Below are 24,152 nucleotides of genomic sequence, written 5' to 3' on the forward strand. Positions count from 1 at the left end.
GCCCCACACCACAGGGGGCCTTGCGAAGCTACATTGCTCAGGCTTCAGCTTTCTGCCCTGGGCCCCAGCAAGTCTAATGCCAGCCCTGCTTGGCAGCCCCCCTGAAACCTGCTCATGGCCCCCGCAGGGTCCTGGTTGAGAACCACTGATCTAGGAGATAGAGGGTCCCTTCTTTAGCACTTGCCTGAACGCCCTCCGTCAGCCCCGCAGCATCCTGGGCAAAAGCAGTGCCTAGCGCAGTGTTTCTCAAATGCAGCCACCATGGCCGCATGCTGCCACCAGGGGCTTTTCGTGCAGCCACAGGCCTCCTGGGTGGTGACTGGGGCGATGAAGCATTGACCCCCCTCCCCTCCTTTCCTGTGGCTCCTTGATGTGCCACCCGCACTACCTCTGGAGACAGGTGGGGCACAACGCTGAAGGAGGAAGATGAGCTCTCGACTTGTGGGGTGGGGCACAGTGGCCTCAGGCTTCCACCTTGGGTGGCTGGGCGGTGGGACTTAGGGAGCCTGGTTGCATAGGGCTCCAGCCATGGGGCTTCGGGCACCAACACCTGGCTCCAGCTGCGATGTTTCGGGTGCTGACCCCCAACTCTGGTCACGCAGCCCCAGCTGCAGCCAGGCCCATGGGGCTTCAGGCTCCAACCCCTGGCCACGCAGCATCAGGCTCCGCTCCCTGGCTCTGGCCATGCAGTGCCAACCCCGGCCATGTGTTCCGACACCTGACCCTGGGCGCTAGCCCTAGACACCAACCCCAGCCCTGGCTGTGCGGCAGCGGGTGCTGACCCTGGGCTCCGGCAGGTGCTGGTCCCGGGCACCAATCCCAGGCAGCGGCTGCCAACCCCGGACACTGGCCCCTGCTGTGGATCCCCATCTCTGGCTGCTGACCCTGGGCTCCAATGGGCGCTAGCCCTGGGTGCAGATCCCTGGTGGCGGGCACCAACCCCCAGCCCTGGCTGCCGACCCCAGGTGCTGTCCCTGGCTGCCAACCCCTAGTCCCAGCCAAGTGGCAGTGGGCACTGACCCCGGGCTCCAGCGAGCACCGGCCCCTGGTGCGGATCCCTGGCGGCGGGCTCCAACCCTGAGCTGCCGACCCCTAGCTCCGGCTGTGTGGCAGCGGCTGCTGGCACTGGTCCCCCAGTCTCGGTTGTGGGGGTCGACCCAGGCTCCGCAGCTCCTGGCCCCAGCTCCACTGTGCAGCTCCTGCCCCAGGCTCTGGCCATGGGCACTGAGCCCCAGCTGCGTGGTTGCTGACCCCCAACTCCAGCCACAGGGCTCATCACCCAGCCCCATCACTCCTGGTCCCCGCTGCCTCCCCCGGCCCTGCATCCGTCCCCCCACATTGCCCCTGGACCCTGCTGCCTTCCTGGCCCTGCATCCAGCCCCCATCGCCCCTGGCTCCCGCTGGTTCCCCATCCAAGCCCCGCATCCAGAGCTTAATTTGTCCTGGGGCTTGCTGCAAAAAGTGATATTAAAAACATGCAAATACCACTTCTCACAGCATTATATTTATTATTGAGACTGCAAACAAAAAAAAAAAAAAGAAAAACCTACATAAATAAATTACAACGACTTGAATCCCTATAGGCCCACGTTTATTTATTTTTCCTAAACTTAATAAAGTATTTTAGGGAAAAGTGTCAGAGTGGCCACCAGCAAGAGTTGGTGGCCACACTCTGAGGCCACCAAAAATGTTGTTTTGAGAACCCCTGGCCTAGCGAGAGCCCAGCTGATCACAGAGTCTGATCATTCATCAGTCGCCTGGCCTGCCAGAGGGTAATTAGCCAGCTCAGCCTGATTCCTCCCTCAACCCATCTCCCTGCCTGCGATGTGATTTATTAGAACCTTAAACTACAGCCATTTCCTGAGCTCTTTAAACTTACTCATCCCTTTATACTGCCAGAAATCAGAGAGGAAAACACTTAATGCTTCCCTTGGGACGGTTTATTTCAGGATGCGGAGCTAGGCCCAGCGGAGCCTCAGGTGTAGCAGCCATTCCCATGGCGCTTGGGCCCATCTGCTCTGCCTCCCGGTGCCTAAAGCTAGGCCCCGAAGTCCAAGGGGAGTTGCCGACACTCAGCACCGCTGAACATCCGGCCACATAGCTAGGTGGCTAAATGGGGACCAGGCACGCAGGCTGGATGGCCTGGCTGTGATTGCCTGGCCCAGAGGATGCCGCTGTGTTTGATGCTCAAGGAAGCCATGCGCTGTGGCATGTGTGACAGACTCGTACCCAGCACGGGTCAGGCCTGGAGGAGAGATGGCCACCCTGAGCGGTGGGCTAGCCACGCACTACCCTCCCATTAGCCACGGTGATGATGACGACTTCACGTCTCAGCAGGGTTCAGTGCCTTTCCACCCCGGGGCGGGTCAGCGCCACGGCCAGTGTAAATGAGCCCCGGCCCATTGAGCTGAATGGAGCTGTGCTGGCTTACATCAGCCGTGGCCCTGAGACACAGGCCGGAGGTGGCAATTCTCTAACAGCCCCAAGCAGAGGAAGGCTGACTCCACCGGCAGCGGGGGTCCAGACAGGCGGGATGGAATCACCCACATAGGGACAGGCTGGTGAGTCCGGAGAGGTCAGAGCTTTCACATTTTCCATCTCAAGCAACAGTGAAATTCCCCCACAGCAGAGGCTCCGCACCAGGCCTAGCCCCATGGAAGTCCCACTTTAGCCTTATGTCGAGGACGGCTAACCATGGTGCACGGTATTATGGCGGCCATTGGGTCGGACATAGCAGGGATTGAACCGGGGACCTCCCAGGGGTCGGCACCACCATGTTGCGTGACGGACACTTGACAAAATTACCGTACTTAGTGATGGACATTGGGGGGTGGGGTAAGTCATTCAATCATTCAATCTTTTGAAAAATGACCACGGACCTCAACATTTTTACCACGGACACGATGCTGAGCCCTAGGACCTCCACAGCTAAAACCGAGACAGCTTGAGCGAGACAGAGAACCGTCTGGGTCAGCACAGCAAGGCTCCCACAATGCCTACTCCCCAGTGGGTTAAACTTAGTGCTGGCTGAAACCTGGAATGTCCATTCCACAGGACACGCCAACCTTCTGGCGTTCGGTTTTGTTCTGAATCAGAAGAAGCCCCCCGCCCCCGACGGACAATTTCCAGCAAAACAACCATTTTGAATAAATTTCAGTCCGAGTCAATCGAAACGTGCTGCTTGGATCAAATCGAACCGTTTCATTCTGATTTCAGTTTTTTACATTTTTACATTGAAAGTCTACATGAATTATAACACAATATTGTGATGGGGTGAAGTTCTTATAGAACCACGAGTGAGGGAAAGAGAGCTGATTAGCTGGATGAGCTGTCAATCACCCAGAGAGACAGGGGTGGGACTTCCCTTCCCCACAAAGGGTTCTGGGTAAGGAAGCCATCTATAAAACTCCCTGGCTTCCAGCTGGGCGTCAGAGTTCCAGGAGGAAGGGTTACTTCGGGGATCCTGGGTTGGCTATAGTCCTGGTATAGCAGCTGCTCCTTGTTTGTTTGTTTGTTTTTTCTCTCTCTCTCTTTCTGAATTAAAATAAATCTTGGTACTTTTCTTAAACTCCTTTGAATTGGCTCTTGTTGTTGCACTTTGTTACAAATCCAATGTACATTGCAAAATGAGAAGTGATTGTGAAATTAAAAATGGACATGTTCCCTTCCGGTATGGAACGTCCTGCCCTAACCCCAATGCTTCCCCTTCCCCCCCCCATTTTCCCCCCTAAACAAAATGTTGGTGAAAGTGGTGCTCTCCCATGGAAACGGGAAAACATTCCATTGGAAACTTTTTGACCAGCCCTAGTTACACCCACATAGTAACATGCCAGACCTCTGAACAGGGGGAATTTCACCGACCTGAAATTCACAGACCTGTTAGGAGACAGCGTCTGCCACGGTCTGTCTCTTGAGGCCATGTCGAAAGACAATGAAGCGCAGGGGTCCTGGATGTGTTCCTTTGCAGCCTGACCCGTTCTCCCACCTCCAGAAATCAAAAGAAGCCTGTTATTGTTGGATCACTGCTCAGCAATGCTCTGTAGCGGGATCGCTGTGGTCATGGACTGTACTTCCTCGGGTCACAAGTACAGTGCCCTGGCCATTAACATCTCCCTCCTGGATGACATTGCTCAATGCCTGCATTCCCTTTGGGACTCGCTGGGAACACAGATCTCTCAAAGATCTAAAATAGTCACAGATAGGAATAAACAACTGACAAGGGGACAAACACAGGGGTCAGCCCGTAGCTTGAAAGCAGGGGCCCAGCAGAAGAAAACATCTGTCACCGATATTGTACTAACCACAGAACCAACGACCACATTGGATGAGAATTAGACAAAAAGGAATGGGAACCAGAGGCAGGAGACAGTTCGTAAGGATCACATAATCTCAGGGGGCTGTTTATTTTTGGCGGTAAATATTTTTATTGAGAGAAGTGAGGTTGCACTGGTCACAGCAGTGTATAGAGTAACAGAAACAAAAGCAGGTAATTAATGACAAATCAAAGGGCGGCAATGTTGTCTTGTGTTTTGAGCACGGGCCAGGGAGAAGTGTCCTCTAACCCTGGCTCTGACTTGCTGTGCAACCTTGAGCATGTCGGTGTGCCTCAGTTGCCCCACCTGTAATACGGGGATAAGCTATAGAGCTGGGTGAATAGTGTTACAGAAAGCTAAGTGGCCACTGATCCCAATATTTAAAAAAAACCTGCTTTCTCTGCATTTCCCCTTTCCCTGAATATTCTAGTACAGTGATGCGCAAACTTTTCCAGTCGCATCCCGCTTCCCATTCGTGGAATTTGGCGCCCCTCCCCCTGCTTCTGTGCGGCTGCTGGCGGCAGCGCTGCCTTCAGAGCTGGGCGGCTGCTGGCCCGGGTGTTGATGTTCTTTGTGGGGCAGGAATGCTACGTTTTTTAATCCCTCCCCCCGCCCCAATACCCACTCTGTTTTTATCCCTCTTCCACGATTGTGTTTCCAGTTTCCTCACACACACACACACCCCAGTTTGTGCACCACTGCTCTAGTAAATGCATTTACTGCTGCTGGGCGTGTCTGCAGGATACAAGAAGCAATGGCTGGAAGCCGGAGGCAGCGACATAGAAAAACAAAATTAGGCTGGCATTGTGAACAGGGACAGCAGCAGCAGCTCCCAAGGGCAGCGCTAGATTCTCTGTCTCTTGATGCAGCCATTCTGGATCTGCTGGCCTTTCCGGAAGGGACGCTTTAGCCACGCACAAGTTACTGGGCTCAATACAGGGACGAAATGTGAAATACAGGCAGTCAGACGAGATGATCTACTTATCCCTTCTGGCCTTAAACTCGATGATGCTGTGGAAAGTATAGTCTATGGGAACATTAGGTTAGACTGGCAGCTCTTTGGTGCAAGGACTGTCCCCTGTGCTCTGTTTGTACAGCACCTGGGCACAGCGGGGCCCTAGTCTTGGCTGGCACCTCTAGGCACCATGGTAATACAAATAACAAGTTCAGGCTTCGTGGGGAAAGCGAGTCGAGAGTTCCTAGTGGCGAGTGTAGGCACAGAAATCGGGCCGGTTGCTGCACTGCCGTCACTGGGATTACACGACCTCAGTGTAAACGTGGGGTAAGCAAGAGGAGAATCAAACCCAAAGAGATGCACTCGTCCAATCAGAGGACAATAACACACCACGGGAGCTCTGCGTCCAATCAAAACACCTCGTGTTTCCAGCACCGAGCATGCCCCGTCCGTGTCATGAGCCAGCCGTCACGTGGCAAATGATGCCCGGACACAACACAATAAGGATTTCCTTTGGACAAAGGCCAGAGGTGAAATCCACTAGACTACAGAGTCGCCTGCCCACCTGTAGCAATACAGGCCACTTCACCGTGTAGGCGCTGGGGCTGAATCAAGAAGGCGAAGTGCGTTGCGATCACGGCACAAGAGCCGGGCTAGCCGGGCGAATCACGATGCTAGGAGGGCTGGGCAGCCGCAATTTTGGTAGCTCTTAGAGAATAGTTCTAGCCCATTAAGTAAAATGTTGGTCTATGTGTCTCAGGCCAAAATACTAAAATCAAGCCACTTTCCAAACATGCAAGCTCAGCACATGGGCCGGGCCACCCGCTAAATGCTGTTTTCTTTGCTCTGACCGGCTGGCTGGCCAAGGCCCGTGGAAGATGAAGTGGCTGGAGGGTTAGGCTGCAATTGTGGCTAGGTTTCAGTGGAACGCGCCCGGGCATAGCTGCGGCTGTGTTGAAATGCGGGCAGGGAACGGGAGGCTCTTTAAAATACCAGCTCCACCTGGGTCACCAGGGGGCTCAAGGGAAGGCGGTTGGGTGGCTTGAAATAAACATCCCTGGAATCTGCGACATGGCTGGCTGGCATATGTGACCGTCCACTGACTTCGGTGGGAGTTGTGCACTGAAGGCATGCAGGAGCAGGCCCTCTCCGGGGCTGTTTGTTGGTGACCCAGGCACTTTGGGGGAGGCCATGGGAGGAGAGGCCCTGGGGCTCGGGCTGTGCCCTACGCTGTACTGTCTGCAGCATTAACTATGGTTAACCCATATCATCCATAGAGCTCGAAGGAAGGTACCACCATCCCTGTGTTATGAAAGGGGAAACTGAGGCATGGAAAGGGGCTTGCCAAAGGTCATCAAGTCAGTGGCAAAGATGGGAATCAAATCCCTGGCTCCTGAGTCCCAGTCCAGTGGCCTATCCTTTGAGGGCCAAACCCATCCCTGGGGTAAGTCTACTGAACCCAGTGGAGGACTAAGGCTGCGATGTTAGCCATTCCCTCCCTGCTGCCCCATTCACCATCACCCCACAGCCCCAGGGAATTACCCCAGGGAATTACTCCTCCCCCTCTATCCCACCTGTTCCCTGGCTCACCCCACTGGAGACGTCATTCCCCTGCCCTGTATTTTCCCTCCCCTTCCGTCCAGGGCTTCCTGGCCCTGGTGAGCCCTCCACCACCACCCGGGTTGGCCCCCCGGCTTGTCACAGCTTAGCCCCTGCCGTCCAGCACAGTATCAATCACAGCTGGGCCAGGCCTGTTAGTTCACCCAGTGCATCCCCCGCAGGCTGTTCCTTCCCTCCATCTCCTCTGTCAGGGCCCAGCATTGGGATCACTACACCCGCCTCGGGACAAGGGATCCCCGCTCCAGGGCCATTGGGGCACACTTCACCATGACCTACAGGCCCACCCCCTGCCTGGAGGTGCCCTGGGCCTGCAGCGCCTCCTCCCGGGGGAATTGATGGGTCACCAGAGGCCTCACAGCAGGGTGATGGCTGATGGCCATGTGTTGTGGTACCCGCACACCCTCCGATAGCCTCCTCCTGCAGGGTGGCATCCAGCGTGGCATCTGTGCCAGATTCCTGAGGCCCAGTCCCACCAGGGCAAGGTGCTGCCAGTCTGCGTGGTGTATGCCCCAGCCTGGACGCAAGGCTCGCCCCTGCTGGCACGCCAGAGCCACTGCCCAGGGCTTCTGCTCCCCCTGGCATCTGCCCCCAGACTCTGAGGCTCCCGCAGCTGCTGGCTGGGCAGATCACTGACCAGCACCTGGTGCTGCCATGGCCTTGGCCACCAGCAGTGAGAGGAGCCAGAAGGAGCCAGCCCCACACAGCACCATGTGGCTGCCCAGGGAGAGCCGGGCCCAGTGACAGGCACAGAGGGCCACGGAGAGTGGCTCCAGCCAGGTGGCCTCATCCCAGCTGAGGCCGGGAGGAGGGGGGTAGCAGGAGGCCAGGGCTTGGCAGAGGTAGCCGTGCAGGGCACCAGCCTCAGTGGGCAGCGTGCCACAGCAGGCCAGGGGATGGGGGAGACGGGTTATAGCAGCCCACCTGGCACAGTGGGGAACAGCTAGCTCAACGGTCACCAGACCTCAGCTGGGACATGGCCCAGCCCATGGCCCCCACCCAGCTGGCTGCCTTGGGCCCCACATCACAGTGCCCGCTGTGCCAAGGCTGCAGGGCAGATCTCCATGCTATGGACACGCAGCAGGACCTGCAGGGTGGGCTCCCCAGGGCATGGCTGGGCCGGCAGGCACACATCCCTCGGGCCATGCGGCATCCATACAGGTCTGACCCAACCGCCTCCTCGCTCCCTGGGCCAGCCGGCGCCACAGGCTGGGCCAGGGTCAGCTCTGGGCCTACTCGCCTCCTTGTCAAGTTCCTCTCCTGGCCCAGACCCTTATGCCCCCCCGCCCCCACTCCGCTTTCCTCTCCTACTCCAGCTGCCTGCTGGCCTCATTACCCCCAGCCCCCCTCCTGCCCTGCCTTCATGCTCGGGCTGGGCACAGGTTGGCTAGGCTGGGCGCTCAGCAGCGAGTGACGCAAATGCTCCTTGTCTCTCCAGTGCTGCCCCGTCTCCTGCCTCCTCCACGCTGCCCGTTCTGCAGTGCCGGATGCTCAGCTCGCCCTGTGGCAGAGTGGTGGTGCTGGGCTGGTGCAGAGCCCGCGGGGCGGCCTGCTGAGGGAAGCGCGGGTTGTTTCCCGGCCGTCTCCTTTTTCTCAAGCTCCGGCTGGGCCGGGTCATCGCTCGGCCAAGCCTCTTTTCATGCTAAGTGACCCCAGTGGGTCAGGACGTTCTCGCCTCTTTCTCTTCTAGAGCTGGCGGGAAGGGAAATCACAGGAACTTACCGGCATGACTGGAAACCTGGTAGCCCTGGGCTAGTGTTTGCCTCATGGGGCCGCCTCTAAACCCCAGTGGGCCAGAGAACCACTAGGCAGCTGCAGCAGTAGCAATGCCCTTCACCCAAGAGTTCCACAGTGATTGAAGAAGCCCGGGATGTAGGCCAGGCTTACCAACCCCATTTTACAGGTGGGGAAACTGAGGCACAAGGCAGGCAAGTTACTTGCCCTGGGTCAAGTAGATCAAAAGGGGAATAGACAAACCCCAGTGTCATGGCCCCAGTCCCGTTTGTTCTAACCACTAGGCAACACTGCCTAACGCTTCAGAGGCAGTGTGGGTCAATGGTGCAGACACTAGCCTGAAAGTCAGCAGATCTCAGGTTGGCCACGTCTAGATTTTCAGTCCATGGGGTAGCAGCCAGCCCAGGCCAATGGCTAAACCCAGGCAGCCAGCGGCTCTGGATGGGCATTTGGGCTGGACTCTGCCCCTGCGTGGTGCCCATGGAACCACCTCACGTTTCTCAGCAAAGCACAGAACACAAGCAGCCATTCAGGGTTCCACGCTCTGGGTGCAGGGCCCAGCTGGGACAGTGTCTTTGCAGAGTTCGGTATCTTTAGCCTGGCTGCACGTCCTGGATGAATCCTGCCGTAGCCTCATAAACGACAAGCCAAACATTGCCTTTGGCCCGGGCACCAGATTCTGTTGTGCTCGCTGCAGCCATGTGCTGCATTTACACGGAAGGACCGGTATAGGCCGAGGGCTCCTCGTTAAATGGCATGGAGCGCTTGGCTGGGCCGGTCACTTTTTACGGTGGAGACCACCAAAGTAAGCCCCCAGCCAAGTGTTGCTGTAATTACCAGAGCTTCACCGGCCAGGCCTTAATGACACAGCCAGTGCAGGCTGCCTGGGCAATTTGGGGACGTGTGTTAAAATGCAAACAAGCTGCATTTCCAAGGCCAGGACAAAGGGGACTTCTTAAAGAAATGCTTCTCTGGACAAAGGCGGCTCACCTCATGCTGAGCTCTCCAGGGGCCTTAGAACAATGCCGCAGGGAACGGCTGTGTAAAAGCCAGGGCGAGGGGAGCAGGGGCCTCCCTGGATCAGCCTGAAAAGGGTCCGTCAATGAAGACATTAACTTCTCGTGGCGGGAACATTGGCCTGGGTCCCCAGAGGCAGCCTGGGCCCTCACCGACACTCCCACTGAGTTCAGCTGGCACGGCGGGCGCTCAGCACCTCTGGAAATGAGGACTGCTTCCCAGAGAGCCTCAGCAGCCCAGAAGCTCTGGGCCTGGATACCTTGGTGATGGGCCCAGGGGAAGAACCTGAACAGACCAAAGCCACAGGCAAATTATCCCTCCTGTGGTACTAGCAGCAGCCAGGAAGGCACAAGAAGGCCAATTCCCCGTCCTCAGGCAGTGGCATCAGATGGGACGGTAGCTGCCCCATCCCCCGAGCGCTTGCCGGGAGCATCTCAAAGGGCTGACCTGAGACATGTCCTAGGCCCTGTATTATGAACAGAGACAGCGGACTCTCCTCTAGCTCAGCCAGCAGGGAGCGGGGCCGCTGGGGCGGGCGGCGTTGGGGGCGATCCCCACTGTGAAGGGTGAGCCGGAGAGTAAGACGCCTCGATTGATTATGGCACTTCCTCGTTTGACGGCTTGCTGGTCTCTTCTGCCTCACCCTATCATTGCTAAAATCCCAGGAGACTCGCTGGCAAAGGAACATCGCTGGTACAAGGACAGAATGAGCTCCGGTGGCAGGGAGTTGAATTCAGACTAGATCTAATGTGCAAATGTCTAGTGAGCATAATTCACAACTGGGCCAATTGCCCTAGGTGGGCCATGGCAGCTTTGTCACGGGGCATCTTTAAATCAGCACCGGATGTGCTCTAGCTCAACCGGCTGCTCCAAGCTTCCTGCAGGAATCGCCAGTTGAGGGTCTTTCCATATCATAGAATCATAGAATATCAGGGTTGGAAGGGACCTCAGGAGGTCATCTAGTCCCACCCCCTGCTCAAAGCAGGAAGCTTTGATGACTATGATGGTCCCTTCTGATTTGACCATCCGCGGATCTATAAAACAGCCTGTGGATTGGGTTCTTCTTTCAATCTAAACATCTTTCTTTAAGGGCTTTTTCCCCTCTCCCTGCCTTATTCGGAGGACTGGGACAGTTGATGGATTTATTTCTTCTTGGCTTTGAAGGAGCAAAAAAGGGCCGTGTTTATCGGTCATTAACCTCCCTCCCTGTTTGCAGAGAGGCCCAGACTCCCGGAAGCCAGAGATAGGAACAATCATTGAATTTTGAACCCAGGGTTTACCCCTCGCAGTGCTTTGCTGACCATGATTAGATGAGACGGTTGGGTTTTAAAACATGACATGATGCAGAGGGAAGATGCTCAGGGTGATGCCAGTGCGCTTGACACGACACCGCTAGGGAACGATGCACCGAGGCCAACGCCGCTCGGTTTCCATCTCTGAACCAGGCTTCAATTTAAAGGTGGAATCCGAGCCTAATTGAATTGCTTATGGTTAACAATCAGGGCCGAGACTTTGTGAAATATGCAACTCCTCTGGGCCAAGGGACACTCGCTTGAGAGCTGCTGGCAAGCACAGTGAGGTTACATTCCTGCTCGCTTTCATGCAGACATTGGTTTGGAGAGAGCACATCCGCTTGCAACCACTGTGCTTGCCTCAGCTCGGCTGGATCAACTTAGGGGAGAACCACAGGGTAGGCCCCTTTGAAAGGAAGGCAGACGTGCAGAGCCATTAAGTGACTTGCCCACGGTCAGTGGCAGAGGGCTTGATCCTCAGAGGAAGTGCTTAACTCCTATGGACTCAAATACCTTTGTGGATCGGGGCCTGAACTGGGACTAGGACCCCACAGTCTCAACTGCCAGTCCCTTAGTCCAGAGGCAAACACTGCTTCCTGTTGAGTGGCCCTGGAAGCTTACGGGTTAATTGATTGGTCCCTTTGTGCTGTTTAATTTGCCATTAAACGGACCCCATTAAACTACTGCCATCTTAGTCAGTCTTTGCCACAAATCGTTGCCAGAACTCTGCGAAGAAACAGTCTCTCTGGGAGGCTGCATATGCCTCTGTGCGGAGGAAACTCTTTCCCATGTGCTGACCCCAGCACTGCCCTTTGCCTTTCCAGTTTTATCTTGTTCCTGTCATTTGGGAGTCGTCCTTATGGGAACAGGCCTTCAGCTAGGTCCTCATGTGCAAAGCCTGGCTTATTCCTTTAGGAGCATTCAGCTTCAGAGCTGGGCTGGAGCGATTTGTAAGCCGTGGCTCTAACGCAATCCTTCCAAGGCAGTTTTGCAATCTTAGGAGGACGCTGCTGACTAAGCTGGGCTCGGCCATGCAAATAAATCTCCTTTGCCTAAGAACTGGCTCGGGCAGCTGGCAGCGCCAATTTGTTACTGCGAGCACGGACACGTTCCCACACAGCAAGCAACCCACAGACACCTCTCTGCACGGCGCTGGACACGCAAGGGGAGATCTTGTGCTGGTGCAAAGTCTGGCACTGGTGCAACTCCACTGTGGGTACAGAGCTGCACGGGGGGGCCTCACCCGAGCCATGCAGAGGGGGGGCACAATGGATTCTCTGTGCCACCGGGCCTCTGTCCAGAACCCAAACTGTATTGGCCTTTTCTCATTTGGTCTGAAGAGTGAATCTCCAATGAGAGTCGCACCTCGGAGGTGTCTGACCACCCAGCTGGGCTGAGTGAAGCCCTCGGAGCCCCCGATACACATGCAACAACCCCTGGCTAAGCTGGCAGCAAACACTGAACCTGGCACCTGCTGGCATGATGATTTGACCTGCTGGGGAGCTCAGCAGCTCGGGACAAGCTTCTGCAGGAAGGATGGAGGGAGGTCACACATCGGCAATGGGCTTGTTTACATGGTGGGGTAATGCGCTCCGCAGGCGTGGTTTCCAAAGCACAGTGATGCGCTGGGCATGAGCTGGGCGGTGTAGACCCTGCTGACAAGCTGTAACGTAGTGCAGCTGCATTAAAGCACATCAGGGAACCTTTAGTGCACACCAGCAGGGGCTCCACGGACCAATTAATGTGCAACCCCTCTCTGTGCTTTAGAAATCACACCCCGTACAGTGAATCACCCCATGGGGACAATGCAGAGATTTTATCCTAGTAGAACCACGTGGGCAGGGGGTGGGCTGATTTTTACTGATAGTTCTACCAGTACAACTCCTTGTGTGGATGCAGTTAAAACAGCATGCAAACGCTTTATACCAGTATAGCTTATTCTCCTCCCCATCTGGGGCTAGCTATACTGGTTATCAGTGCCACTGCATCCACACCAGTGGGGTTGTACTGCTTTAACGAGCCAGGTTCAATCCAAGGGAGACAGTTTTTGGGTGTCGACAAGCCCAAAGCCTACAGTGTGTGCCCCCTGCCCCTCTTTCCAGAGTGGGCAGCCCCTGGCGACTGCTTCCAGCTTGGGTTCCAATGCCCAACGCACTCCGGGCAGGTCAGCTTGTCTGCATGGCAGCATCACCTGAGTTGGCACTCAAGTGCGATGCTGCTGTGAATTTGAGGTGGCCGGCCAGAGCGGGAGTATAGGGCAAAATCGGAGTGAGCACAACCCATCAGCTGCTAACGGGATCGCTCTGTAATGTGGACGCAGGTTAGCTCCCCTCAAGCGTGGCTTGTCTTTCAGCGCCCCCCCAGAATTCCCCTGCGCCCTACCTAGTCCCTGCATCTGGACCAGAAATCCATCTCAAAGTGGGAGCTGGTTACATAGCGACTGTTTATGCCTTTTAAAAACTCCCTTAACCCACATGCTTAACATCAGCAAGTATTTCAGTCCCATTGAAGGGAACGTCACATGCTTTAATAAATTAGCTGACGCAGTGAAGGTCTCTGCATTGAATCTAGGGGCTGTGGGGTCAATCCCAGCTGATGACCCAAGCAACGGGTCAGTCTGTATTACTGTGTCGATTCTCCAAATGTGGTGCAAGCAATAAAGTAACCCTGTGTGTTCCCTGCACCACACAAGACTGCACACTCAACGGAAAGTATTTTAAAAAAACCCTGCACATTTTATTAAAATCGCAGAACAAATTTTCCTGGAACCCATGAGTAAACTCAGTTCCATTGGCCTGTTTTAATCTGAACAGCAATTTTGAGAAAGGGCAAAACCCCTCTGATTTCCATCAATAAATATAAAAAAATATAATAAATTACATTAAAAAAGTTAACACTGACAGACTAGCATAGGGCATCTAGCAAAACACAAATGAGCACAGGGTGGGGAGCGGAGTGGAAGAATAAATAGAGAGAAGGAAAATGGTTACAAGACCTTGGGCACAGCTATCAACTGTCATCTGCAAAGCTGCTTCACTTGCTACCAGAGCAATGTCAAATTTAAGGCACTGGCATCTGCCCTTCTCTTGTGGTACAGACAGGAGAATAAAACTACTGAGCAAAAGGTCCTTGATACAGCCAGTTGCTTAAAAAGCAAACACACGGGAGCAGCGTATCGGTGCCCGGTGAAAGGAAGTGAGCAAGGAAATAGATTAAGCCAGGCTTTGGTTCAGCCTGGCCAAGATGCAGGTTCCCTGCACCTGGAAAGTTGGTTGTTTTGAAGTTTAAACGTTATCATTTATCATTTTATTTAATCTTCATCCTCTTATAAAGAGCAAAGGAAAAATCAATGTTGCTTTGTCACAGCAAAGTCCCGGCCTACCCTCTGCTTAGAAATGGAGGCCATTCTGGAAAATCCACACACTCCCGCCAGTCAGGAGAGGGTCAGCAAAGCAGGGAACAAAAGACAAGCCCGATGAGCCCCGCTCTGCTTTGGCCAGCTCTGTGCAAGCAGCAGGTGGAGGAAGAGTTCGCCACGGGCCACCTCAGCAAGCACAGAACCTGCCTGACATCCGGCCACGAGGCTGCCCGCAAGGCCTTCCAAGGATGGCAGCTGGTGCCCTGGCCAAACCCAAGGAGGGCATTCCTTCAGAACAGGCTGGGCCTAGCGCCTCCCCCTGGAGCCGGCTAACATTGCAAAGCAGCGGTTGCAGTGTCTAGGCACGCTAGAGATCACCCAATACTAATGGCATGAGAGACTGGCTGACTCTGCTCTGGGCACTGCCATCCAGGCGGTCAGTGTCCTCAGAGGCTCGTGGCTGGGGAACGATGCCAAGCGCACTTCAATTCTCCACTTCAAGTATTTCCCAGTTTGCCCAGCTGCTGAGTGTCGCTTTCTCTCCCGTAGCGATTCCTTCTCCACACAGGTGGCGAAGCGGCCTGGGCTGGGGCTGGCTTCTGCTCAGATAGGGATGCCAACTGTGCTCACTTGCTCCTTCAGCCCCAGCAGGCTGTAGGCGATGCGTTTCTGGTGACCCGGCAGGCGCACCCCGATTTTCTTAATGTCGCTGGGAAACAAAAAGGCAAAGGGGAATGTCAGCCGGGCCCAGCTGCTACCATGATGCATGAATGCCAGGAGTGGGCAAGGGACGGCCTTCCGGTCCAAGCTGGTTTGACCTGCTATCCCCAAGGGGAGAAGGACTCATCTCACATTTACCAAGCGGCCATGAAAGTTGGCCTAGCAGCCCGAGCGTGTGGGGCATGGCCAGGGAAAGGGGGCATGGTTGGAGTGCGCCTGTGCCCCTGCCATCCCTGTCTAGTCATTAGCCTCCCAGGGTCACAGCCAGCTGGCAGAGCTGAGAGCAGCCTTGAGGCTGCCCTAAACTACGCAGCTGATGGTGTTGAACTGGCTTCAGGACCAAGGAGCCACCTGCACCTCTTGTGACCACCACTGAGGACTGGTGTCCTCTCCTGCCTCCTCACAATCTCCCCCTGCCCTATCTTCATCCCCGTTCCTCTCTCGTCTTCTCCTTCCCCCTCGACCCAGCCTGATCCTTCCCTGCGGACAACTGCCGATGGCCCAATCCAAAGCTAGTGAAGCCAAAGGAAAGACTCCCAGGCTCCAGTGGGCTTTGGGGGAGGCCCTGTGTTCCCAGCTGGAGCTGGGAGACTCTTTCTCATGCCCTATCCTGACACTGCTTCCTTTTGGCAGCCCCAGCGCTTGAACAATAAGGGGAGGGCAGACCAGCCTGCCTGTTAATAAGCCTCTCCCTTGTTTCCCTGTAAAGCCAGTTAATTACAGGGTGCGTGCTCAGATCGGCAGCACCTCTTGAGACATCGCTGAGCCACCTTGTGGGCTAGGGCAAGGCCAGCAGAGAAAACAAGCAGCTCCACACACCTCCACAGGTAATTAACAAGGGCAATTAGTCTCGTTGGGCTCTGCAGCATGTCTCCAGGCCCTTCACAAAGGGAGCTTTGTCATCATTGGGGAACTCAGGTAGGTGGGCGTGGTTTTGCCAAAGGTCACAGGCATGGCAGAGCCAGGAACCAGATCCAACACGCCCCCTGCCCAGTGCTATGCTCTAGCCACTAGACAATGCTGCCTCCCTACAAACATAGAGGAACAGGCCAGCAGTCCAGCTAGTCTGCCTTCCAGCCTTGGAAACAGCCAGCTCCAGAAGATGGGTAAACTCCCCCAGCCTTGCTGGCAGCCCAGGAACACCGAGAGGCCCCAACAGAAATCCAGCCCCAGACTCAGCCCTTGCCCTGAACAGCTTAGAGTGGAAAGGGAAACTGAGTCAGGGGGGTGGGGGAGGGGGGTGACTTGCCCAGCAGGCTGGCGGCAGAACTGGGAATAGAGCCCAGGTCTTCTGAGTGCTAATCTAGTGCCCTAGCCACTAGGCCACACTGCCTCCCCTGCATTTAGAGCAGACGCACTGCAGGCAGAGGCTCCCCAGGCTGGGCGGCAGAGAATCCCCTTGGGCAAAGCTGAGCCAGCTTTGTTTAGGGAACGTGATGTTCTGCAGCTATCCCCGGATGCTCTCCCCCATCTCTGTCCCTGGGGCATACAGAAAACATTCCCAGCCTGGTCCAGCAGCCAGCCAGCCCTGCTGTTCACACAGGCTATATTTAATCTACAGGGCTTGGGGTGTTGTTATTTCCTGGGGGATGAGAATTTGGAGGGGGGAGGGAAGGAAAAGAGGGTCCCTCCCCTCCTTCCAAGAGTGCCTGGGGGAGAGCAGGGGGGAGATGACAGCGCTTCTCCCTCCTGGGTGACTCTGAGCAGGGTCCCAGCACGGAGAAGGACGCGGCTTCCCGTGGCTCTGCCAGGAACCACTGCGGGGGTTGGGAGCAGGGAAGGCAGAGGGGCAAAACTGAGCCCAGACCACCAGCTCTAAGGAAAGAGAGAGCCCGAAGGGAGGCTCCATTTCCCCGCGTCGGCCCCTGGCCCAGCCGGGGACGGGGGCAATGCAGAGAGGGGAGGGGGCAGCGGTTAGCAAAGTGCAGTGCACGCAGCAGCTCTGGGCTCAGCCTTCCGGGCCCGGCCCCCCTCTTCTGGGGCCAGCTGGAGCTGGGAGTGCTGGAGAAAGGTGAAACTCTGGGGGGTGGGGAGCTAGCAGGTTTCCCCCACTCTCTCTCAGGGACAGCTGATGGGATCCTGCCCTCCTTGGGCAGAAAACAGGTACGGATGGGGGAGGTAATGCCAGACGGCGACAAGAGCAGGAGAACGACACTGGCAGGGAACCAGAGGTTTCACCAGGGGAACAGGGACAGCTCGGCCCTGGAGAGAAGAAGAGCAGCTCAGCGGGCATCAGCCTGACAGCCCTACGTACCAGCACAAGGGGGACTCTGGTGCCAGGCCCAGTGTTGCCCCTGGATCAGAGCTCTCTCCCCCACACCCAGGGCTCAGTCCCGGTGGCTGGCAAGGATCAAACTGACGGGGCTTTAAGAGCCAGGTGATCTGGCTCTTTTCCGAGTGCCACAGGCAGAGACAATTCGGCTCGCGGTCGGTGCCTGCTGCAGCCTGTCTAACCTGGCCAGTGCTGGAATGCCCAGGACCCACTCGCCCTGGCAAGACACGAAGCAGCCAGTGTGGGAAGCTGGTGCACGCATCTGCCTGCGGAGCCAGAGCCTGCCCGCAGTGAAGGACTGGGCCTGTGGTGAGCAATCAGATCCGCACGGAGCCCTGCCCTGGAAGCCCTCAGAGAGACGTGAGACAAAGGCAGCAGAGGGGGGAGTGTGACTCACTCGTTGCTCATCTGCACCACTTTCTCGATGGCGTTGTAGCCGCACGACAGGAAGTTCTCCGTGTACTGGTTCATTTTGATGGAGTCCAGCCACTCAGAGACTGTCCTGAAGGGAAGGCCCTCCGAGCCGCTGGTGCTGGGCAGGCGGATGGACACCCTGCAAGGACACAAAGCCCCCAGACGTTAGCGTCCCATCTCCCCTGGGCAGGGATGGATTCCTCTGCCCAACACCCAGGGCAGTTAGACCAAGGGGAGCAAGACATGGGGGCAGGTACCCAACAGGTCACTCCTCCTTCCTCCATGAGCCACATGGGTAAAGCACCCCCATCCTCCATCCCCTGAACTGCAGGGAGATTCACACATCCCATCCTCAAGGTAGGGGCATGCTTCCAAGCCCCCGCCACGCCTCTCTTTCATCTCAAAGGCGTCAAACCCCATGGGAGGAGGTGCTGAGCTACAGACGTGTCAGGACTGGAGAGCGGATGGCATGCACTGATGGACTGAGCACAGGGCCGGGAGCCAGGATCCCTGACGTTCCAACCCAGCACTGCCACCAGCTTGCTGGGTGACCATGGATAAAGAGCTTGAGCCGTGCCTCAGTTTCCCCATCTGTCAGAGGAAGGTGGGGGTAACAAATCCCCGCTCCATGGGGCAGGGTGGCTGGGAGGCTTAATTGCAGCATGTCTGTAAAGGGCTGAGTCAATGCTAAATGCTTTTTAACTACTGCTCGTTGTTAGTCTGGTGGGGGCTCGCTGGGCCCAGCTGCTTCACAGCTTTCACAGGAGCTTGGCTTCAAGGGGATCCCTGGGGGACGCGATGGGGGACAGAAGCCGTGGGAGAGCCCTGGCTGCCTGCACGCTGCAGTGAGAGGGTTCCCACCCCTGCCAGTCTGTGCTCCAGGCGTCCCACATCTGCTGCCCCATGGCCTGCACTGGTTCAGCCTTGGCATGGCCCTGTTGGCTCGAGGCCTGGGTTTGGCCCTGCGTCCCCTACACTTGGTCCGAGCCCTGCCCCCGGGCACCAGCCAGTTGGCAGCCCATCCCATTAGCACCACCTGGAATTCCCCGACCCCGAGGCGCACAGGTCTTCACCTCCCTGCAGCAGCCTCCTGCCAGTGCCACAAAGCGCTCAGGGACACTGGCGCGCTGCACCCAGCCCTCGCTTGCTTTCACAGCTCCTGTTGCGGTTCCCACCCTCTGCAGGCCAGGACCCTGCAGAAACACCCTCCCCTATCGCCCACGTTGCCTGGTCGGCTGCCCTGCCTCCTCTGGGACCAGCCCGGCCTGAGCCCCTGCTGCCAGGCCCTTATTCGATGGTGCCAGCTGTACATGGCTCAGTGTCTTGTCCTCAGGAAGCAGAGGCGGCTCGGACCAGCTGCCTCCTGCTGCCCTGGGTTTGCGAACCCCACCCTCCACCCAGAGCAAGCTCTGGCTGAGCAGGGCCCAGGGCCCGGTGGGTGAGCTCCGGACAGGGGGCATGTGGAGAGGGCTGGTGGCCAGCTGCCTACCGAGGGTCGAAGTCCGCCATGGTCTTGAGCGACTCGGGGGCCCGGATGAGCTTGTCAAGGATGCTGACGATGTCGTTGAACTTGGGCCGGCGGCTCCTCTCCTGCTGCCAGCACTGCATCATCAGCTGGTAGATGGCGGAAGGGCACTCCATGGGGGCTGGCAGCCGGAAGCCTTCGTTGATGGCTTTCATGACCTGCCAAGGGAAGGCGCACGGAGGGTGAGAGACGTGGCCTGCAGATCAGAGGCACTCACCTCTCACGTGCTGGCAAGGCGAACGCAGCTAGCTCTGTGCCATGCGTTGCAGTCAAGGGGGTGGCCTCCCAGCCTGGTGCTGCGGAGAGCTGCCCGGAGGCATGTGGGGCAGGCAGGCGGGGAGCTCTCCCATAAATCCCTGGCTAGACAGGGAGCGTCTCCTTGTCTCTTGCTTTGAGAATGGACACATGGCTCAGACCATCCCAGAGAGCCCCACAGGTGGTCAGAGCGCCTTGTTCATCACCCGCCGAGCAACCCAAGTTGTGCCTGGAGCATACACCAGGCTGAGTAAGGCGGGGCCTCATGCTGCCCGTCGTGGGGGCTCAGGAAAGCCCCTTGCCATGTTAACCACACCCATTCCAGATGCCCAAGGAGGCAGCACCATGGTGCTGCCAGGCTAACAGCCGTGCAGGCTTCCCCCGCGGTGCCTTGTGATGTGTCCCCTGCTCAGCCCAAAGGAGGAGCTCCGTCTTCATGGCCCATTCGCTCCCTGGCCCTGCAGCTGCTATTGCCGGCCACAGCGGTGGGCTTTGTCCTGTGGGCATCTGTCCCCGGAAGTCTGGACCCCCCAGTGCATTTCACATGGGCCACAAAGGACCATCAGACGGGGCAGCATTGGACAAACAAGCCAGGCTGGAGTCTGGTCCCTAGCCCCTCCCCGTGCCTCCATCCAGGCCTCTCGGATATCCAAGCCCTTCAAGACAGGTGATGGATGGGTGGAGAGACATGGACAGACAGACACTTTTATCCTCCCCCCAGATGCCGACCATTGTGTTGTCAGTGCCAGGGCAGTGGGCACAGCGAATAGCTGGTGCGTGGGGCCGGATCCCCACTCTACGGACATGCAGCGGCCATTCCCAGCAGGAGTCTAGCTGTCCATCCCCATAGGGCCGTTCAGACAGACAGGCCGGCTCTGCCCCCGTCCCCCGCCAGCTGTGCTCACCTCATGGTTGGAGAGCTCCCAGTAGGGCCGCTCGCCGTAGGACATCACCTCCCACATGACGATGCCGTAGCTCCATACGTCGCTGGCCGAGGTGAACTTCCGGTAGGAGATGGCTTCCGGGGCTGTCCAGCGGATGGGGATCTTGCCGCCCTGCGAGAACCACACAGCCCAGGGATTGACACTGCTGCCTGCTTGCTCCATCCCTGGCTTATACCGAGGGAGGGTGCAACCCACAGGGCTTCCTCCTGTGCCCACGACTGGGCATGCCGGAGCTTGCTGGACCCAGAGGGGGCTACGCGGGGGGCCGCACCAGCAGGGCCCAGACCAAGCTGGGCTCAGGCTCAAGGAGCCAGGCGGGCTCTCATGGCCACGCAGCCCCACGGGGACCGACTGTAACTGATGCGCTGCAGGATTCTAGTGCAGGCGGAAACGTGATCCTTGCTGGGTGTGGGGAGAAAGAGTTTCTCTGACATCCCATCAGCCCCAGCCAACATGCCCACTTAGTGTAGGTCCTTCGCCAACAAAGAGAGGCAGGCACAGGCCCCGGCTGCAGTCCCTCCATGCCGGAAGGAGCTCAGCTGCCCCCAGCCCAGGGGTTTGTCCACCCACCGTGGCTGAGGGAGCAGATTTCCAGGGGGGCTCCCTTCGTGATCTTGGGGACTCTTCTACTGCCCTTCGCCATCCTGAGAATGGGGTGGGATCAGCCCATGCCCCAGGGGGGAAGGGGGGAGTCATCTGCGTTCCCCTGTGTCCACCAGCTGGGACTTGTTCCCTGGGAGAGACAGAACAAACTCCTCTTGGCCAAGGGGAGCACTGTAAGGGCAGTGGGAGCAGCAGGGGCGTTCTCCAAACTCCCGCTAGCACCAGGAACAGTCAGGCCTGGATCTGCCGCAATGGTGCTGGCTCCAACCTCACTTTGTGCCCTGTGTCCCATCGTCAACCCTGCTGTGTCTGCCCCAGCTCGGAGGGACCCTTACACTTGAATTCTGATTTACTGCGGCTGCCAATTCTTGGATCCTGTCTGGTGTTACCTGTCCTCTCTCCCACTCTCTTGCAAGCCTAAGCAAGGGCTGTATCAGGGGAGCTGGCTGGGGGGGCCTGAAGACTGGATTAGCAGGAGGGGCTGCAGGTTGGGATACAGGGGCATCCATGGACCTAAATCAGGGAGCAGGGCTGGAATAGCAGGAGGGGCTGCGGGCTGGGATTGAGGGGCTTTGACAGAGCTATGTAGCCAGAGATGTTGGGGGCCTTATGCCCCAGAATAGCAGGAGGACTCAGTCTCCCAACCACAGAAGACACCCAATGACCCCAGGGGAGCAGGGTAGTGCAGTCGACAGCACTTACGCTGGTGGTGTACGTGGCCTCGGGATCATCCTCCAGGACGCGGGATAGGCCGAAGTCGGACACCTTGCAGACCAGCTGGCTGTTGACGAGGATGTTGCGGGCAGCCAGGTCCCGGTGCACATAGTTCATGCTGGCAAGGTACTTCATGCCCGCAGCGATGCCCCGCAGCATGCCCACTAGCTGGATCATGCAGAACTCACCGTCCTTCTCCTGCATGACGAGAAGAGATGTGCTCAGGACGGCAGGGAGTTAAGCCAATCGCTTTCCCCGCAGGCACTGTGCTCCTATCACCATCTCGCGTTTACATGGCTCCTTGAACCCAGAGCATGCCACAAACTATATCTATGCCATGCAGCCAGAATGCAGCCACCTCTGGGGTGGAGGGTGGCTGCCCATCAGTGCACAGAACAATGAGGGGGACACGAATCCAAACCCAAAGGAAGGGCCGGGAGGGTCTTTAACCCCATGTGGAACCCCAGGAGTTATAGGCTTGGCTCCCCTACAGCACACTGCATGTAAATCTACGGGCTTGACTGTCCTTTCCCTGCACCTGCAAAGGATTGTGGGATATGGTGGTTTGTGGGTTGCTGAGCAAAAAATATTGAAGAGCACTGGGTTAGACAGTCCGGCTCTTTTTCTTATTAAGTGGTGGTAAGAAAAGCAGACATTTAAAGAGCCAATTCCCTGCCTTGTATTCCCACTCACATGATTCAGATCAGGAGCATTCTGACAACCCAGTGGACTTTGCATCACTGATGCAGCTCGTTTAATTTTGCATTTTGCTCAACTCCAGACATGGGACGGGGGCTGCTCAGTTTCATCGGTTTCACCTCCCATCTGGAATGCACTAGCCCAGGGTGGAGATGCCCGGGATGCAAAGGCTGTAGTGGAGAGTTTCATAGACTCTCATCAGCCCACATGCTTACACCTGAAAAACTGAAAAAGCAAATAACTAAGGCAGAAGTTCACCCTGACTGGTAAATCTTGATGATTCTCTTCCTTGTTATCTGACAAAACCGAAATCCGAGGGTGTGGCCTTCAGTTCTCGACAGCATCCCTTTAAAAATGAGTGGGCCTAGCTAGGACTGAATTGTGCTTCTCCACTCTCTGTTCATGAGCGAGGAACCACAACACCTACCCGCAGGAACTTGTCCAGGGCTCCGTTTTCCATGTATTCAGTGATGATCATGAAAGGTTTGTCTGAAAAGAAAAGGGTAAATCACGAGAAGTCCTGGCAGAGCTCCCTCCCGCAGGCCCCAGCACGCCTGGTGACAGCCCGTGGGCGTTTGTGCACACAGAGCAGGAAGGGGAGCCGGGTGCTGGTCATGGGGCGGAGGGGTGGCTGGATCAGCCTCCCAGGAGAAGAAGCCCAGATAAGGTGATCAAGATTCCGCTGAGCGTGGGCGTCATCTGCGCTGATGGGCACATGGCAGGGAACATGACTGGGAAAGGGTCATGCTTGTGGGAGGGGTCCACTGTAGTGTGGCTAGTAGCCAAGCTGGCCACCACATTCTGCTTCAAGCAGCTGTTCTGGTGCAACCCCAGGATTCGGGTACCTTTTGGTAGGAATGATCCTGCTCAAAGTCCTGTAGTGAGGGGCGAGGGGATTTTTTAAACTGGTTTTCAGAACAGCGACTTTCCACGAGTCGCCCCAGCACAAACCTTGCCATTTTTGAAGCTAAATCAGTGCTCTTGGCAGGAAAACTACTGGCTGTCACCCAGGGATCCCTCAGGTGAGAAGGGGCCATGGGGGGCGTACAGGATCGGGGGGTGCTTACACTTGGAGACGACGCCCTCCAGCCGGATGATGTTGTGATGACAGAACTGGCCCATGATACTGGCCTCGCTCAGGAAGTCGATGCGCTGCTTCTCTGTGTAGCCAACCTTCAGGGTCTTGATTGCCACCGGGACATCCTTCTTCCCGTGTTTCAGTGTCCCCTTGTAAACTTCCCCGAATTCGCCTGGCAGGAGAAAAGGAGAAGCGGGTGATCTTCCTGAGGCTACTGCAGACCTGGGCATGTCCACTGCTGGGCAACGCAAAGGAAATGCCCATCTGCCTCTTCTGTGATGGGAAAACCCCTTCAACTACTGGCTGCACCAGGAGGCCATATCCCTCCTACACCAATCACAGCCTGCTTGAGGAAGGCGGGCCCCACCTGCACCAGCCGCTTGCAGCAGAAAGAGGGAGCAACCTACCTGCACCGATCACCTTCTGCCGGGTAATGCACGAGGGGTGAATCTCGGTTGTAAATTTCAGCACTGCTTGGTTGGGGTCTTCGTAGGTGTGAGGGTCCACGTAGGTCTTCAGGGGCTTCAGCTGTTCTGTGGGGCGGAGGGAGGGAGGGGACACATGGAAGCAGGCATGAGGCTGGGGCTCAGGACCCCAGCGAGATCTCATCCTACTGAAAGTACAGTTCAACTCATGGCCGTT

The 24,152-nt window shown here is 56.8% G+C and overlaps 1 protein-coding gene across 1 annotated transcript in view; it reads right to left on the minus strand.

The window, feature by feature from the left end:
• Positions 1-13,640: 13,640 nt before the first annotated feature.
• The window catches only part of EPHA2 (EPH receptor A2), a 37,328-nt gene continuing 26,816 nt past the window's right edge, over positions 13,641-24,152 (minus strand). Inside the window, exons 10-17 of the mRNA XM_073316537.2 lie at positions 23,918-24,043; positions 23,500-23,682; positions 22,860-22,921; positions 21,722-21,931; positions 20,378-20,527; positions 19,182-19,375; positions 17,676-17,831; positions 13,641-14,995 (exon numbers count right to left, since the gene is read on the minus strand). Coding sequence (XP_073172638.1) covers positions 14,890-14,995; positions 17,676-17,831; positions 19,182-19,375; positions 20,378-20,527; positions 21,722-21,931; positions 22,860-22,921; positions 23,500-23,682; positions 23,918-24,043 — 1,187 coding nt within the window. The 3' untranslated portion in view covers positions 13,641-14,889. The remainder of the gene's footprint in view (positions 14,996-17,675; positions 17,832-19,181; positions 19,376-20,377; positions 20,528-21,721; positions 21,932-22,859; positions 22,922-23,499; positions 23,683-23,917; positions 24,044-24,152) is intronic.

Source organism: Lepidochelys kempii, chromosome 18, assembly GCF_965140285.1.
Source record: "Lepidochelys kempii isolate rLepKem1 chromosome 18, rLepKem1.hap1, whole genome shotgun sequence".
Lineage (NCBI taxonomy): Eukaryota > Metazoa > Chordata > Testudines > Cheloniidae > Lepidochelys > Lepidochelys kempii.